The 19,255-nt window shown below is 41.0% G+C and overlaps 1 protein-coding gene and 1 pseudogene across 2 annotated transcripts in view; both read right to left on the reverse strand.

Annotated features, from left to right (window-relative positions):
• spata20 (spermatogenesis associated 20) overlaps positions 1–13,186 on the reverse strand; it is a 45,437-nt gene extending 32,251 nt beyond the window's left edge. Inside the window, exons 1-12 of the mRNA XM_083933060.1 lie at positions 12,932–13,186; positions 11,563–11,691; positions 11,414–11,478; positions 11,146–11,300; positions 10,903–11,046; positions 10,488–10,689; positions 10,258–10,388; positions 9,433–9,537; positions 8,612–8,686; positions 5,640–5,852; positions 5,196–5,388; positions 3,206–3,374 (exon numbers count right to left, since the gene is read on the reverse strand). Coding sequence (XP_083789186.1) covers positions 3,206–3,374; positions 5,196–5,388; positions 5,640–5,852; positions 8,612–8,686; positions 9,433–9,537; positions 10,258–10,388; positions 10,488–10,689; positions 10,903–11,046; positions 11,146–11,300; positions 11,414–11,478; positions 11,563–11,691; positions 12,932–13,131 — 1,781 coding nt within the window. The 5' untranslated portion in view covers positions 13,132–13,186. The remainder of the gene's footprint in view (positions 1–3,205; positions 3,375–5,195; positions 5,389–5,639; positions 5,853–8,611; positions 8,687–9,432; positions 9,538–10,257; positions 10,389–10,487; positions 10,690–10,902; positions 11,047–11,145; positions 11,301–11,413; positions 11,479–11,562; positions 11,692–12,931) is intronic.
• A 678-nt stretch (positions 13,187–13,864) lies between these two features.
• Positions 13,865–19,173, reverse strand: LOC310960793 (PI-PLC X domain-containing protein 1-like; annotated as a pseudogene). The gene is made up of 9 exons: positions 19,167–19,173; positions 17,907–18,065; positions 17,247–17,275; positions 16,735–16,780; positions 16,296–16,420; positions 16,080–16,208; positions 14,501–14,665; positions 14,210–14,390; positions 13,865–14,109 (listed from the first exon to the last, which is right to left on the reverse strand). The product of its transcript is annotated as a PI-PLC X domain-containing protein 1-like (transcript).
• Positions 19,174–19,255: the final 82 nt, after the last annotated feature.

The following is a 19,255-nucleotide window of genomic DNA, read 5'->3' on the forward strand; positions in this document are numbered from 1 at the left end:
TCAGAGACCAGTCGTTAATGAATAAGCTGTACGGCTCAGTGTGGATTCATTCTTTTATGTGTAAGGCAACAATAGGTTTGACTTATACATTGTTTCCCTAACTTTATAAAACAAATTGTAACCAACAAAGATATTGATATAAATTTAAATTCTTAATCTAATAATATATATTATATATCTAAAACATATAATAATAATGAAGAATTTAATTGAATAGATCAGCCCAAGTGTGACAATACCTGATCCAGCTATTTGACTACAACAGTACATGAATTCAATCATTTTTTCATTCATTTTTTGGGAGAAACAAGGGTTTGTTTGAAATAAAAAGTTATCATACTGTAACATGCAGCAGCCACCATGGGCGAACAAAACAAAAGTACCCATCCTGCAGAAGGTTACAATTCATCACCAAAGAATCTGCAGAAAACAAGAACGCACTGACTAGTAATAACCGGTAAATGCAATGGAGAATGGACTGCATATGACCAAACATGTTGACAAATCAAGTAAGAATGAGTCAACATCACCAGTATCTCAGCTTCCCTCTGGTCCCTGAAGACAGCAGTAAGGGCGCACTCACACTTGGCCCAGCTGATCCAAGCCGTGCTTTAGTGTGATTGTCCCCCCTCCCTCCTCCGCAGCGGCCCAGTCTGTACTCACATTACTTAAAAGATCTGAGCCGCAGCTCGATTGCTTCTTGCTTATACGCCATCACCTCTCAGAGTTTTTGCTTTGACCAACTACTTTTGAATATTTTCAAACACACCTCCACAGCCTATTAACCCAGTTAGTTTCAGCACCCACCATTCCTCCTGGTAAATTGGTCCATGACCCATATGGCCTGGCATGACAGAGTGGTTTACCCACTTGTGGAAACTAAACCAGGCTTGAGAAAATGGCCATGGTAAGCATTCTCAATGCTGACACCATCATAATTGGACAATTATGAATGAGACAGAAGCTGTGGAACAAGGCCAGAGTGTTTAGGCACGAGTATGTGTGTTTAAAATTGTATGCATTTCATCACGCGTGTTGTGAGTCTCCTGGCATGTTTTTTTTTTTGCTGATTCGGTGGCATTTCACACTCACTCACTCACTCACAGTAACTAGGGCACGGGACTGGCTAACAGAACAAGGACACCTGGAGTGTTGGTGTACAATCAACAAGGCAATGTGTGTTTATGTTCATCATTCTCACAGGCGATCAGTACTTCCATTGGCCTAGGCTAAAATTCAAACATATACATCACAAAAAATGCATTTTTCCATCTTCAAAGCATTGCCCATGTTCTCCCCTCCCACAACCTTCATCACCTCAAGACTGGACTACTGCAACAGCATCCTGGACAGCACATACAACAAAATCTTCAACAAATATATCCAGAAGTCAGCCGCTCGTCTGCACAGCCACGGCATAGCTATCATCTACCTCACAACCTCGACATATTCCTACCCACGACCTCAGGTCCACCAACACCAACCTCCTCACCCCTCATCCAGTCAATGCACCCAACCTGGGTGGGCAGGGCCTTCTCCATTGCTGCCCCAAACTCAAAACCCACCTATTGAAATCCACCTATCCTTGTGATGTCATGTGATGTCATGTGAAGTGTCTGTCTTGAGTATAGAGCTATACAACTAAAAATGAATGAATACAAATAGCATGTATTATTATTATTATACAATCAGAAAGAACCTGCATATAGTCCCACTACAGAGCATCTCCTCTCTGTGTTGTCAGTCCAAAAGAAACATGTCATTCAACAGGCATCTATAATCCATTTAAAATATGGCCAATCTTGTTTCAAATATACAGTATGATAGAGGCTAGAGAAGAAATCGAATTACTGACTTGTGCAGGTTAATGCAGTTTCCCAGTAACCATGTTACTGCAGTGCATGTGAACATGTTCTCTGATTTCCTGCCATAACCTGATTTAAACCAATAGCCTTGTTTACGGTTTGTGTAAAAACAGTTAGTCATCCTACCACAGTACAACTGCTTGTTGCTCTTGTACTGAAAGCGAAACTTTCCCGGACAGAATTTGCCATGTTTCTCTAATTTCAGAATACTAATGTGTACTGTCTCTCTGTTGAAAAGGGACAGTGTTTTTTTTCTCTCCAGGCATCAACGAAAAAGAGACAGGCGACTGAGTTGTGGGAGCTTGAGTTTGAGTGGAATCTTATAGGCCGCTGCATCTGGTTGAAAGCCTTGATGTTTCGCTCCTTCATCAGGTTAAATTCATTACTAGTTAACCTGATGAAGGTAAGGTAAAACGTATTACTGATGAAGACCAGATGTTCATCTGAGGACCAAAACATTGCAAATAAAGTGAATGCATGTGCAGTAAGGTTGGGCCAATCCATGGTCATTTTGTACATGCTTCAACTGGTTTGAGTTTATGCAAACTGGATGAACCAGCATTTGTCATTATGACACATTCTGGTAAATTAAAAGGTATGTCTACATCACAGCCTACATCAGCAGCCTGTGTCAACTGCGTCACAGCACTAAATCCATCTTGTATTGCATTAGCAATTAGCAGTGCTGGGCAGTAGTAGTGCTACAGCAATATTAGTAGTTCTACTACATCTCTTAGTAGCGTTGCTGTTTTCTAAATCAAATGTTTCTCAGTAGTTTAACTCTTTTATTAATCAAGTAGTGCGGTAGCATCCACACACGCTACATTTCTCAAAGCATTTCTAAAGCTCAGGTACAGCTGAGCTTTCTGTTGTGGCCTTTAAGCTTACCCACCACATATATTTAATGTATGTATGGATATATTTGCAGTAAAACTGCTGAGGATCAGTGACGCCACCAAAAATCCGGTATACCTGTCCAGTCTGGCTTAATATATTACCAGTCTGAAATTCTTTTACACCGGCCCATACCTAGTATGCAATGTTTTTTTTCTTTCCGTGTGATCAATGTCAAAACGCTCATTGATAATCTGGTCATAGGGAGCCTTAAGGGTTTGCATCTGCAATAATTCCGCTAAAATTCAGCAGAAGTGATTACACAAACCCACCTGATTCCAATGATGTGCTCATTATCCAACCATTGACAAGCTTTACCTGCTTGATAACGAGTAGAGCATTAGAATTAGGTCTGTTAGGGTAACATGCAGGGCTTTGAGTTGAAGACCACTGATATACTGTACATGAGCACACTGCAGTCATTCAAAAACGAATCACTCTCTTACATCTGTTGCACCTCCATCTCATCTCCAAGGTAACAGGATCTGAGGATGGTCTGTCGTTCAGCATCCCACAGGTGCTCCTTTAGGAAGTTGCCAGCCTGCACTGCCCTCTCCAGCAAGGCCTTGTCCCCGAGCACGGCCCCAACACGAGCGTAGGCCGACAGCATCAGACCTGAAGAGGAAGAAGTAGTAGTAGCAGTGATGATGATCGTGGTGGTTGAGGAGGGATGATTAGTTATAAAATGACTCTTCCTAAAACATCCTGTCCTCTCTCTGCTGAGGTACCAATGTGTAGCTGCACCACAGTCCCAGCTTAGTTATTTTTCCCACTCTTTGAAGTTTCCTTGTTCTCTCTGAATCCTTCTCTCTTCCCTCTCTATATCCATTCCTTCCTCCCTTTTTCCCTCCACTCCTCTTTCATGTAGTGTATCAAAGCCTGGTGAGTGCACAGTGCGGTCTTCAAAGTGTTGCAGCAGAGGACAGGTGATTAATGGAGGGGTTTCTTCATTAGAGAGGAGAAGGAGAGTCTCGCGTATAATTGGAAAGTTCCCGGGATCGCAGAGCCTTATTACCTCACTAACCCACTCAGTCTTGAGATGTCAGCCCTGGGAGTAAAATTTGTGGGTGTTTTTGTGTGTGTGGTGTGCTTTGTGTCCTTGTAATTAATCACATCTGAGACAATCTGCTGGACAAACTACGTTGAGGAGTGTCCAAATTGGCATCATACTAATGGAAAGTGACAAGTAACGCCTTTATAATAATCTACACACATTTTCATACTGCTGAAAAAAATAAATGTGTCTAAATGAGTGTCGGTAAATCTGACTGCAACTGTCAAAGGACAAAATGTCTTGTTTGTCTTGACTACTTTTATATTTGCCCTGGTTAGATCTGTGAGAAAAAAAAAGCACAAGGACCATCATCAATAACACAATTTATATGGTCTGGTTGTTCTGAATGTGGGATAAAAAGAAAAAAAAAAGTCTATAAAAGTTAGTTGGCCACTGAAGCAGCTGTAGAAAAAAAAATGTAACATACTTTATATTTTCTGGTTTGAATTCTGTGGGTATCAGATGCCCATAAACACAAGCAACCCAATAAAATAATGACTTGCTCTCGGTTCAATGATGATGTAAACTGCTACATGCATGTGTGACCACAAGATGGGACCAAATGACCTGCACTAGCAAATGCTTTTGCTCAGGAGGTGAATGGTCAGAGAGCAGGACAGTCTTGGAGAGCAAAAATTAAAGCTAATAATAATGCTAGCATTAGCAGCCTAGGCAAGGAGCAGTCATTATTATAGTTGATTTTAAGTTGTCTTCATTAGGCAAGATGCAACAGAACTACAAAGCTGAGATGGGTTTGTTTTGTTTTTCCGTTAATGTGATTGCAAGTGGACTTTCAAGTTAAACAAGCAAGTGAATAAGCCATGTTGTTTCAATCAGCAAGAGAGAAATAACAGAAAACCTGAATGTATTTTACCAACTTTCTTGGCAAGGAGGATAGATTACATGCATCATGATCATGTCACGGTTAGACACAGTGGAGAAGACTACTCACGTTATGTTTGTTTGAGAACTTGTAAATTCATATTAACTTGTTAATGGACATCAGCTGTATAATCAAAGCAGATCGGGTCTGTATCTCTCAAGGCAGTCTCCAGTAAAAAGTAAAGCCCCACTCTCACACAAAAAATAATATATCGATGATTGTGTGACGGTTTGAAACTTTACTTTTCAGTGGAATGCAAGGAACTGTATCAAAAGGATACAGTGATATAAATTTAAGACCATACCATATAGCCCTATCTAAAATGACAAAAATTAGATCTATGAGAAAAATGTATTTGATGTGTACTGAGAAGGCAGGATTTATGACATATACTGCAGCCAGCCACCAGAGTGATCCAGATGTTTTGGCTTCACTTTTGGGGAGCCATCAAGCCATCCATCTTTAAATTCAGTCTATAATGTAAAAACTTGAAATGTACCATTCCAGGAGGCCAACATCTTGGTGTCCAGATGTGGGCGTGGTCGACTCTCCCTCACTTCCGCCATTCTGGTCCTGGCAGAGGTCAGGAGCTCGTTGACTTTCTCGACACTGATGCCAAAGCGAGCAGCCGTTAACTCTACTGAATAACGCACTATCAGCACATTTTGGCCCTGAAGCTCCCCGTGGGGGTCCTGGCAACAAACAGTACACGGGATAAGAGGGACTTCAAATTAAATAATTAATGGCCAGCTTAAACACCTCAAAATACTGTCTGAATAAAATATATCAAGGGATTAAGAATTGTAAACTGTAGACGTTTTGATTGATCTGATCATATAAAAACTATATCTGACTCTTTAGTCTTTCCATCCATACCTAACAGCAATCCATGCAAGGGTTGCAATGGTTACGTGTAAAAACAAATAAAGAAGAAAAACAAAACCTGTTCTGGAGCAACATTGCCTAGCTCCTTGACCCCATAATGGTGCATGAAGATGTCTGCCTGTGTTGCAGCTCCAGTGGCGCCCTCTACCACATCTGGCAACAGCTCTCGAACTTCTGCAACAGTCCAGACGCAGAAAGCCCCCTCTCGCTTTTCTGGTCCTCCTGATGCTGGGACAGAGTCTGCATCCTCTGCACTGTAGAAGCCCCCAGACTGTTTCAGATTATACACAGGAAGGAAAGGGAAAGATGCTATTTAAAGGCAAGGTGATCTGAGACATTTGAAAGATTTTGAAGAATTATTTGAGAACATGACTGTGTAAACTGTGAAGAGTAAATTAACACCAGCCTGAAAAGCAGGGTTTACTGTACTCTTTGGGTGAATGTTTCACATCTACGTCACTGGGGACTGGGCAATATATTGATACTGTGATGCAAGTCTAGATATTGTCAAGTTATGGTAATGTGACATATCTTTGTCGTAATGTTGTCTTTTCCTGGTTGTGAAGTAAAATGATTCAGTTCAGTCATTTTCTGAACTTACCAGACCGTTCTAGGTGTCCTATTATTTGCTTTTACCCATTCTTCATTGTATCCACATTACTGATGATTATCCATAATCTCATTGAGAAAATATTTTGTAAAAGAATGAGAAGTAAAAGAATGATCCCTAGTCACTTTCCCCCAGTGAGGCGTACAGCTTATTCGATAAACGTTGGTATCAGATCAGTACTTGTATCGGTAGATACTGAAAGCCAAGATATCGTTATCTGGACTGAAAAAGTAGGATGGGTGCATCCCCAAGTATGGTGTCCTCAGAAGCCTACTGTTGCACATCTGATCACACCCACAGTTATGTCAGTTCATGGACACACCACCCAGTACACCCCTACATCACTGCAGCACCGTGGAACTGGACTGACTTTTCACCAAACACCTCACAAGAAACTATAAAAATCTAAAGTTAAGACCGGTAAACGACAAATCTGACACTAATCAATTAATCAATCAACACCTCTGAGGTGTCTGAGAACTGAACATACAATGTTATGCACTGAAGCCTTGTCTTAGGGCTTACATGATTGAGACAGGAATAAATTAATACATCAACACCTATAAGGAACCGTATTATACAAATCTCAGGGTCTGCAGACACCCTGTGAAACAGTATTTTTAGATGAGAACTCGAGGAGTCATTCTAGCCACTAGACAAAAGAAACATATAATCAACAGTAAATTTCTTTTCCAACAATAATTCATTAGCACATAATTACATAATAAATCTTGGGGAATATAATGATTGCAGCGAGTGTGGTTTTAATTGTGCACCCCGTTCGCTGCTGTTGACTCATTAATCAAAAGGAAAAAAGGGCTGACCCTCAAGAGAAGAAGAGGTTTAAAAGGCTATTTGTCACTGGGGTCTTACCCTTGCCCTCCAGGGTGTAGACACACATACACACACAAATTTAGAATTAATGTTCGGGCTTTTTCAGCAGCAGATACAGACTTTTTGACAACAAGACAGTTCATATTGCTCTAATTTTAATGACTTGCCTTTGCCAACATGCATTCTCAAACACTACATAAAACCTTAAAGTGACATTAAAGTGAAATTCTGGTGTAAAATCATCCCAGAGACTTTTTAGGCAAATTCGGTCATCAAATAAGCCAGCGTGACAATTTTTTCCGTGTATGAACTATTGACGTAAATTTTCCAGAGTCGCTGAAAGCCTGCTGCGGCTAACACTGATAAGCTCGGGGCGGCAAGTTGGACGCATCAACGCGTCTTTTTTAACCACAAATACTGCTTGTGAGTATTATTTTGAGTCCCTGCACATTAACCGACGCACCAACGACGTAGTTAGTGAACATGGAGTGTATTAAAAGAGTGTTTTGAAAGACTTACCTACTGGCCCCGGTACCAGCTGCTTCATTCAAGTCGATTACCAAATGCAATCCACAGGGAAGGAGCCCATTGATGATTGATTCCAGCAAAACACCTTGACGTTGTGGTTTGTGGCAGAAACGGTAATCCCTCTGCCTGAGCGTCTCCATCAGCATCTCAATGTCCAGATTCAAAACAATAAGCCACTGGTTTATCAGAGCACGGTCATCGTACCGCAATGGCAGCCTATGAAAGGTTTCTGGGTTGTAAGCTTTCATTTTTGTTTCGCAGCCAGGAAATAGACAAACACAAACCATTCTGTTTCTCTTCACTTCAAGTTGCGGCTAGTCGTCTTTACCTGTACGTCTTCCGGCAACACACGCCCCCTGACCCCTGAGATCTGCAAAATGTTTCGGTGCTGCAGGGAAAGCTGTGTGGGACATTTCACCAAACTGACACAAACTACAAAGTGTATGTGTTTTGCTGGAATAAATCATCAATGGGCTCCTTCCTTTTGGATGGCAATTGGATATCAACTTGAATGGAGCAGCTGGGGCCAGTAGGTAAGTCCTTCAAAACACTCTTTTAATACACATCATGTTCAAATACTACTGTGCTGGTGTTTCGGTTAATGTGTAGGGACTCTTATCATGCTACTACAGAGGTTTGGTGTTATTCCGAGCAGTATTAGTGGTTATAAAAAAGACGTTTTAATGTGTTCAACTCGCCACCCCGAGCTTATCTATGTTAGCCGAGGCAGGCTGTTAGCATCTCTCCGGAAAATCTACGTTAATAGTTCATACACCAAAATATTTACTTGGTGGCTTATTTGATGACCAAATTTGCCTAAAAAGACCCTGGGGTGATTTTACAATGGAATTTCACTTTTACTTACATCCTAACCCCATCCTTATCTTATCCTAACTTCCCTTTATTACCTTCCGAATGTTAAAAAACAAAACCTTTTGCAACAATTTGAAATCACCTTGGTGCCCCTGTGAGGACATCTGGTCCCCATGGAACCATTAACACAAGAACACATACAGTACACACACACATAAGTCCTAACAAGACTGTAGATGATTCACCTTGTCACTCAGGTCTCTGGATACATAGAGCAGTATGTCCTTAGCCACATCTGCAAAGAGCTGCTCACCTGATACCTGGAAAGGCAGAAATACACAACACAAACCTGCTTAGAGTCATGATTCAACCTTAACATGACCTTAAAGATACTCTTGTGATTTATATTCAGGGTATAAACTGCAGAATCCAATGCAAACACTGAGGCAGCCTCATTAAACACAAGCACATAGGTGTGCAGAGTATGTTTAAGGTTGCCTGCATGCCTGTGTCCTCAGGCCAGCATACACTCATGAGATCACTACGGCAGATCAGGTCTCAGCAGTGGAAACAGGTTTCAATATGTCCGAATCGATTGATTGATTTTTAAAGAAATATTTGTACAACTTTTAGACCAAATTGGTATTGGCATGTGTATTAGCACCTTTACTGTCAGGCAAAATACACCGGAGATCATAATTAGAGAACAAATTATAAATACTTGATTTATTTTGAAATACTCTTATTTGCGTTGCCTAAGTGCCTTGGTTATTTAAGAAAAACATGCTAGTACAGCAGTGGTATAGCCACAACTGATATCCTAGAAAACTCTGAACAATAAAAAAATAACAGTATTTCAAAATAAATCAAGTATTATTAATTTGTTATCCAATTTTGATCTCCAGTATAAGTGATTGCCAAGTCTCACAATGATGATTTTCGGTTATAATATGGTGAAAAATGACCTGGATAAGAGAGAGACAGAATAATGGAGGCATTATCCTGTCATATACACGAAGAACAGACACACAAACAAAGATACAGAGACAATCCCATACACACGTACCTGGGAGGCAGTTATGTAGGCTACAGCCAGCTGAGCCTGGTCATACAACATTTTTTCAAAGTGGGGAACATGCCAAGAGGAATCTGTCGAGTAACGATGAAAACCCTGAAGAAGAGAGACATGAAGTGAGTAACAGTATATCATTTCTGATGCTAATATTCAGCTAAAAATAACTTTATTAATCTTTGCGACATATGTGTCTGTCCTGTCATGCAACTTGCCAAGCACATTTGACCTGAACTGAAAGAATAGAACACAGAATAGTGGGCGGGTGGCTCCAGTCATTGCCAGCTTGGCCGTGCCATGTTTATTTCTGTAAAGTTGGGCATTTTAAGATGGGGGTCTATGAGGATTGACTCACTTTTTGAGCCAGCCTCAAGTGGCCATTTGAGGAACTGCAGTTTAGGGACTTCGACATTGGCTTAATTTTCCATCTACAGATGTTGCCGGTTGGTTAAAACCAACACTATTTTTGCCACCATTGTCCACCATTGTACAAACTGTTGCCTCATTTCTGATGTTTCACAAAAGGACAAAAATGGCGCCACTCAAATGTAAGAAGCCAAAAATGTTGTTCTCCCTGTCTACTTGTCAACACTTTAAAACAGAGTGCAAATCTTCACCCTGGCAGGTGTTTTTCAAAAGATCAGTTTTCAGTGACCTATAGCACAGTTTGCATGTAGACAAAAGCCCAAATCGCATACTAAGCCAGATTTGTGTATTTGTGAACCATGCCTACAAAAAAAGAGTGAAAATGCTCATTGTAACTTCCAGGAAAACAAAATGAGCTTTTCAAATTGCTTTCCAATTCAATTATGTATAAACCTGAGCCACATGGTCATGGATGCCTCCCAGCGCCATCATGCGGAGTGTGTGCAAGGCCATCTCAAGAGCCTCGACCCCTTCTGTGGTGGAGCGATTCACAGACCAGTAAGACATAAGGAACATCAGATTCACTGTGGAGGAAGAAAGGTAAATGCTGAGTCAGAGTATTCAACAGTAAAAGCAGGGCTGGGTGCCTGAAACATGTCCATTGTGGTTCTTGCTGAGCCTACCTGGTGTGGGAAACTTTGGAGCGTCTCTAAAGCCCCCATACTCCTCCTCATAGGAATGCGCCAACTGCTGGAAGCAGCGATTGGCAACATCTGTGGCCAGAGGAGGACTCTCTCCTGGGTTTGCAGTGATGGCTGTGCCTTTCCTAAGAGCTTCAAGGATCCTCTCTCCACTGGACTCCAAAGCAGGACGGTTGTTCTGCCACTAAGGATCACAAGTCATACTTGCCATATGTACAACAGGGATGACAAAGACACTGAGAACAAACAAAACCAAAATATGCTGTTCTTAAATTGTTAACATGCACACTCAATCTTCCCCCTGAATAGCAAGTATACCTCATGAAATGTACTGTTTAAATGTGCAAAACACAGGGAGTGAAGAAAAGCACAAAACATAATTTAGAAAACCTTTTACCTGTTCTATGATTCTGGTGAGAACGGTTTTGAGCCCAGGTCTTCTTACATGGTCTGTTAGAGGGAAATAGGTGCCTCCAATGAAAGGTCGTAGCTCAGGGGTCAACCACACACTCATGGGCCAACCTCCACCTCCACATGTTGCCTGTCCTCATTTGCAAGAAAAGTTATGAGTATTAGCAGAGAATAAAATGTAAGAGGTCTGTCTGTGTGAGAAAAATGAAATGTAAGAACACATGCTCACCTGTATAAAGGTCATGTAGACCTTGTCCACATCAGGTCTCTCTTCTCTGTCTACTTTGATGCAGACAAAGTTGTCACTTAGGATTTTGCCAATTTCCTCATCTTCGAAAGACTCCCTCTCCATAACATGGCACCAATGGCACGTTGAGTAACCCACTGATGGTCAGAGAGAGAGAGACATTTACAGAAAACACGTGTTATTTCCACTACAAGCACAACTACAATTTAAGTCAGCATGCCATTATGCCAGGTGTGAGAGGATCGTTCACCTGATAAAAAGATTGGTTTGTCTTCATTCTTTGCTTTGTCAAAAGCATCTTGTCCCCATGGATACCTTATACAAACATGCCGTTAGTTTATACATGAAACTGAATTAGCTTTCAAAATGTGTGCCTATCCGTAGTTCAAACTCACTCACCAGTCAACAGGGTTGTGTGCATGTTGTAGCAGGTAAGGCGACTTCTCCTTGGCTAACCTGTTGGTGTTTCTGTGAGAGGTGGATGATGGCCCTTCCCCCCCAGATGCCATGCTCCTAAAGACAGATGCTCTGGATACACAACATAGATAAAGGTTTATTTGATTGCTACAGCAGATTTTTTTATTATTAATTATATTGGTGATATAATACCACTAAAAAATGTGTGTGTGTGTGTGTGTATGTATATATATATATATATATATATATATATATACACATATAAATAAATGATTGCACTTGTGTTATCTTTTTTCCTCAACAGTTCCTATGCTAAATAGGGAATGAATTGACTACATTATTAACCTTCACTACAGTCACTGATTAAAATACTTCTGCAGATTTCAACACTGAGAAAGGAGTGTGTTGAGAAGGTTGGTGCAACAATATACAACTTAACAGATCTTTTGTATGACAGATTTTAGGCATGCACAGGTAGAATTTATGCAGAAATCAGAAATCCATCAGATACATCAGAAATGGCTACATATCATTTAGTTGTTCCAATCTAATGCTTAATGTTACAAGTACACCTGTGTTTTTTCCTGCCACGACAAATCAAACTGCTCTCAAAATAGTGTACATTTGTGCTGTCATACTCTAACTTAATTTAACGTAACAGTCGTCTGACATTAGTTGTTTTAGCCAGCATATACTATTAAACGTGTAAGTGTTGAGGGAGCCTGTTCAGCAGCAAGCTCTATACCTGCAGTAGCTGTCAGGCACTGCAGCTGTTAGGACAGGCGTGGACTTCCTTTTATATATTCCCTAATTTAACGTTACTTTGTTTATAGACAATGGTTCGTGCACCGGAAAACAAGACTGATACGCTCTCACGATATAGTAGACTATGTTTTAAAATTCGGCCGACATAATTATGACACATGGTCTCTTATCTCTAGCTAGCTTAGATGTTACCGTTAGCAGAGTGCTGGTTGGAGACACCAGACACCAGTTAGCAAAGCTGATAACGTTACATTTTTTTAAATAAGCGCTGCTTGACTTTAAGTTGCTACGCCGAATTTTAAAAGGAAGTATTTGGACCTTGGTTATATATGTTTTCTTAAGGAGCATGTCTCCTGACAAAAGATAATGTTAGGGAAATATTAAATTGACTGATTTTCTATTGGAGTTTCGCCTAACTCGTCTATTCGTCCAAAGCACGCCCACTATCCTCACGGCAACTACGCAGCAAGCAGCATTATCAACATTTGGCGTGTCATTCATTTATGCTAAATTAGACATGTTTACTGCAACTTTTCAAAATAACACACATCCAGTGTTAGCAACCTATTAGCCTCGGTGGCTTTACCTGAAGTAGTAGGCCGGCTGGGGGTGTTGGTGGAGCGGTGACCCGTCACTTGGTGGGTGAGGACTCTGTCTGAAACCCCTAATGCTGCCCCCTGAGTGTTGCTGTGGACTGTCCGCTCCCCAAAAAGCTGCAGTTAAAATGCGTGCAGGCTCCACGCGGCTATTTCTGCACGCCGACCGACGCCATGCTAGCCTTATCATCCTAATCCACCAGTGTGTTGCTTAGTTATTTAAGCAAGCTAGCGTTAGCTACTTTGTTGACACATATCAGCCAAAACTTCCATGCATGAGACATGGACATTTTATTGCAATACCATGAGTTGACACACGATAGCGCGCCACTGTCACTCAAAACAATCCGTGTGTGTTTATTATTGTATTATTATTTTTTAAATAAGATAATGGAAAATCTACTTTTTAAAGCTTCAAAAACATTTAGATGGTACATTTATTTGAAAATGATACATTTATTAACACAGGTCCCAGCTAACAAACCATGTAACGTTAAGGGTACAGTTTTTTTATTAAAATAATTTATATATATATATATAAACTAATCTATTTACTTCATAACTTGATAACGTGTGACACATTAAAACGTTTATTGTGATTTGTTCAATTCAACAAGAGTGTAAAGTCTAAGTATCCAATGGTGGTGTTCCTTAACAGAGTGGGGGAAATTATACATTTTATGATATGATGTTACACTATTTAGAAAAAAATTTTGTTACATATATAATCAATGTTCTTGTGCAAATAAGACACCATTACTTGTAGTTCAGTAAACCAATTGAACAAACAATTAACAAGTGAAAAATATAGAAATTGTAAATGTATCATGTGATGTAGCAATAAAGTGGATTTATTGTAAAGGGGAAAAGTAGAAACGTAATTTTATTTAAAAAAAAAAAAGAAAGAAAGAACTTGTTTCTACTTAACTATGCTTTACACATTTCAACATATTGAGCTGGACGACCGTTGAGACAAAGTCGTCACGGGTCACCAGGTCGGAGGCCACAATGTTCCTGGGTGTTTTGCCAGCTTGCTGTTTAACCCACTGCAGCAGCCTTGGCAGACTCCTCTGTATTTCCTTGACAAGGTTGTTCCAAAGGCGGAGTATGTAGCAGAGTATATTGGTATCCTCTGGCAGTGTAAGGTTCAGACCACACACAAGGAAACCTGCAGGTCAATGAAAATGAAAGATGTGCCATAATTTCATGGCCATTTCTGTAATCATGCACTGGATGACCCCCTTATTGCAGGAAAAGAGAAAACTCACATTGAACAGGCCTTGCCGTCTCCAAAATTCGACAAAGTTCTGATTCAACCTTTGTGATGTCCATATTATTGCCATATTAATAAGGTATTTTACTCCATAACTCAGGCTGATGTGCCGGATAATCATATGAAACAATGACATGTGTTCCTTTGTCCCAGCACCTTTTCAGGGTAGGGAAAGGGTCCCGTGGTGTTACCTTGAAATATTTTATTCATATACAGTATATAAGCTCATGTTAATTATATATGAGTAGACTTATTGATCTTAATGGAACGTCTCAGTATACTCTACCCTGTTAAGAAGTTTGGCACCAAACAACGTCTTGATGAAGCTGATAAGATGGCCATGGAGCTGCTCTTTAATCTTTTTGTTAAACCCTTTGAAGTGGGACAAAGCCAAGATGAGGATCTCTTGGGGGTGCTTCTCTGCCCAGTCGTTTACGAGCCTGAGAACACTCTGATCACAATGGTGGAATGATAGTTGTTAATACAGTTGGCATAAAATATAGATATCTTCTCTTTTGTGCCTATGGGCAAAAAGGCCCTACCATTTTACATACAGAGTAGGAGCAAGACACAGACTTTGTGGGGGGTTTTTTTGTCTCTTTTTTGTTGTTGTTTTGCTGCTCTTATAGCCTACATATTTGTGTTTTTGTGTCTGTTTGTTGTCATTTTGTGACTGTAATACTTTTGTAACTCTTGGGAGTTGTGTTGTGTCTCTTTGTAGTAGTTTTGTGACTCTTTGTCAGGCGGCTGTGCTTCCGTGGCAGAGTGGGTCGCCCTCCATTCAAGAGACCGGCGGTTCGGTCCGCATATCAAAGTCTACTTGGGCAAGACACTTAACCCTGAATTGCTCCCCGTGAAGGGCATGGGTGTGTAAATGTGGTGTGAATGGTTAGATTAGATGGTATGTAGATGACCACTGACATCAGTGTGCATTTCTGTGTGAACGGGTGAAAGTGATAAACACTGTGAAAGCGCTTTGAGTAGTCAGAAAACTAGAAAGGTGCTATATAAGTAAAGGTCCATTTACCATTTGATGCCTCTTTGTTGTTATTTTGTGTCTCTTAGCGGTCCTTTTGTGTCTCTTTGGTGTTATTTTGTGTCTTATTGTGGTCATTTTGTGTCTCTTTGTTGTAGTTTTGTTTCTCTTTGTAGTCATTTTGTGTCTCTTTGTGGTCATGTTGTGTCTCTTTGTTGTTGTTTTGTTTATCTTTGTGGTCATTTTGTGCCTCTTTGTTGTTGTTTTGTGTCTCTTTGTTGTTGTTTAGTGTCTCTTTGTAGTCATTTTGTGTCTCTTTGTGGTCATGTGTCTCTTTGTAGTCATTTTGTGTCTCTTTGTGGTCATGTTGTGTCTCTTTGTTGTTGTTTTGTTTCTCTTTGTGGTCATTTTGTGCCTCTTTGTTGTTGTTTTGTGTCTCTTTGTTGATGTTTAGTGTCTCTTTGTGGTCATTTTGTGTCTCTTTGTGGTCATTTTTTGTATATTTGTGGTTGTGGGCCCTTGTTGCCCATTCAATAACAGTCGTACCCCTTTTTCTTTTATATAAATCTTTCTTTCGTTTTACTTCTTTTAAATCTCTTTACTGACTGATGCAACATTACAGTTTCCAGGGCCGTAGCTAGGATTTTTGAAATACTGATACTTGTCTCCCCTTCAGACACTAAAAATCTCTAAAATGTTATCTAAAAGTATGTTTTCAGGCTCATGTTGTGTTTTATTGATTCGGCTGTGTTCAATTATATTGTTATTTATTTCATTGATTGTTGGCATAAAAGTCTAAAAATACCGGAATATAAAAATCATGATATGCGACCTAACGATCCACAAAGGTTGATTTCCTCCTAAATATGTATGACATTTCCATCTTTACCTCCACATCAGACCTTGTGTACAGCCCATGATAAAAAAAAAGCCTTGTGGGATCTTTATCATCTGCCTTGCGAGCGATCCTCAGGTCAAAGAAGCGGACTCCTGCATCCAGCTGTTTTGTGATGGTATCCTCTTGCAACACAAGCCATTATAACAGTCAAACAAACACTCCCCTCTCTATTTTATATGCAAAAAGTACTGGCAGGTCATCATTTACCTGAGTCATCGCCCATTTATACACTATTTGACGTGCACAATAAATCTTGCTCAAGCTCTTCAGTCTGTCGGGTTCTATTATTGAGGAGTTGATGTCCAAGTCATAGCTCATTGAGTCATGGCTACCTTGAAAAGAGAGAGACACACACACACACACACGCCATAGCACTGTTTCAATAAATTTCCAAGGAAACCATATATCTCCAATTGTTTCCTTTTTAGTATTTAAAACCCATTGACAAATCTGAAAAAAAAACATGTATGTGAGTCAGAACGCTGAAAAAGGCTTATTAAAATGTGTTATGGAGATACATGTTTCTCACATGACAGCAACAATACGTCATTTTCATGTACTTGACCCGTACACATTCAAACCTGGGCAAAGTGCTGTGTATTCTTAATACAGTAACTATGTGAGCAGCCAAAGAACAGCTTCATACCTGGTATGATCAGATTAAAGAGAGGAATGTTGTGGAGTTCAGGGGCCTAATGTATCAATGTTGCGTACGAAACAAAAATGTGGCGTACGCCATTTTTTCCACGCCAACGTTCAGATGTATCAAAAGTGAAATGACCGTGGAAATGTGCGGTGCGCCACGCAAGCTTCATGGCTGTTGTACGCACGTTTCTACAGCTATTGTTTCGTTGGCGACACTTAGAGGTGATGCTGGGAAACTGTTAATTATGTGAAAACAATTCATCCTCAGTGTAATGTGCACATCAAAGACACATTAATGGACAATTAACACACGTGTTTGCAATCATATGGATGGATATAAAAGCATGCACAAAGTGATGAAAAAATGGCATTAACAATGGCAGCCTTGGCCTTGTTAGAAGACATCGCAAATGGTTATATCAGACGTGAGAGGGTGTTTAGAGAACAGGAAGAGCTGTTGGAAAATGACGACAACTGGCTCATGAGTCGTTTCAGGTTGCCGGCCAGTGTTACCGGAGCTGTGCGCAGAGCTGCGGTCAGCCCTAGAACAACACACAGCCAGGAGCCAGGGGTTGTCAATAAATGTTCAAATAATATGTGATGCGCAAATGCAGCTCACCAACATTGTGGCAAGGTGGCCTGGTTCAACGCATGACTCAGCATGGTTGGAAACAGATTGGAGGCTGGCACGGTGCTTCTCGATGAGTGACTAATTTATCCCTTTAATTGCGCCCCGAATTTAAACCAGCACAATGCCTGTTTGGGCACGCGCATTCAAATATGTGTATTTGTTTTGCTGCTGTACACACCTGAGAAGGTGTGCCTCATCGTGCTGGCCTGTGGTGTCATGCACAACTTGGCACAATGCCATGGCATACCACTGCCAGAGCACATCCCCCCACCAGAGGAACCGGGTGCCGGAACCGGGTGCCGGACCCGTCTACCTCGACCCACCCCGCACAGCGATACGGGCCCGGCAGCATCTAATTTCAACGATGTAAAGAGGCAATTACGCATTTATTGCGTAACAAATATCTCCCAGTGCATTGACAATTTGATCTAGACGATCACTGACGCCACGGATTGCTCTCACTATTTCCTCCTGTGATTCCAGCACAGCTTGTGAAAGGACACGGCCAGTCGGGCGGACGACAGCAGCTGGTGTGGAGTCACCGGGGCGCGTGGTGCTGGAGAAGCCAGTGGAGACGCCAGGGTGCGAGGTGCCGGTGGAGGTGCTGATGGAGGAGCCAGGGTGCGAGGTGCCGGTGGAGGTGCTGTCTGAGACGCCAGGGCGCACGGTGCAGAGGGAGGAGCCCTCTCCTGGTTCAACTTCTATTGATAAATAATAATAAAAAAATGAAGTAATTAAACATGAGTCAATGTGTTTATATCCTGGCAACTTAACGCACGAGCATGTGTAATGTGAGCAGCCTATTGTACGACCAGTATAGTGACATTTCTGAGTTTAACACATATACCTTGAGGATGATCTGTGTCGCCTTCATGGGCCCCAACAACTCCGCTTAGAGCTGTGTCCCCCCACAATAGCCGCCTCTCTCTGATCAAAGGGGCTCAGTTCCTCCCCTCCTCACCCCGCCCGTTGCGCTGATGCTTCGGCGGTGGGCCGAAATCCTCCGCTTCACCTCCCCCTTCACAACGGACCTTTTTTTTAAATTTCAACGGACCCGGGGAGGTAACTGCAGGTTGATCTCAACAGTCTCCACTTCATTTAATAAAATTTCGAGCTCAGACTCCTTGAAGTTGCGCTTCTTACCTTTACTCATCGTTTAAATCTGATGGTGCAGAGAAGGAATCCCCGGTGCAGGCCCTATTTACATTGATTTGCATATTTAAATGGGGGCGTGGACAGGGAGGAGTTTAGCACTTCTACATGTGCGCTCAATTCCACGTTGATTGGGATGTACAAAGGAAAAGTGCTTGGATCCATGCGTACGCACACTTTGATACATCTGAATTTTTTTGTGCTTACGCCAGTTTCTGGATTCTAGCGTACGCCATGTTTTAGTAAGAAAGCCACGCAATTCTTAGTACATGAGGCCCCTGATTTTTTTTGTGCTACGACAGTTTCTGGATTCTAGCGTACGCCATGTTTCAGTAAGAAATCCACGCAAGTCTTAGTACATGAGGCCCCAGCGCCGTAGGAAAAAGGTAGGATTTTTGAAATACTGAGGTCCTGAGTTCTTGTCTCCCCTTCAGACACTAAAAATCTCTAAAATGTTATTTAAAAGTATGTTTTCAGGTTCATGTCGTGTTTTATTTATTCGGCTGTGTTCAATTATATTGTTATTTATTTCATTGATTGTTGGCATAAAAGTCTAACAATACTGTAATATAAAAATCATTATATGCCACCTAACTATCCACAAAGGTTTCGGAACGCTATAGGCCTTTTCTCAGATAAAATATTTTCACTGGACATTGCAACCCGTGAGATTCAGAAGATCTTTCAGGTAAAAAAAAAGTCAGTTGCATGCTGTTTTATCGTCTATTTTACTCCAAAT

The sequence above is a fragment of the Echiichthys vipera genome (genome assembly GCF_963691815.1).
Source record: "Echiichthys vipera genome assembly, chromosome: 18".
Lineage (NCBI taxonomy): Eukaryota > Metazoa > Chordata > Actinopteri > Perciformes > Trachinidae > Echiichthys > Echiichthys vipera.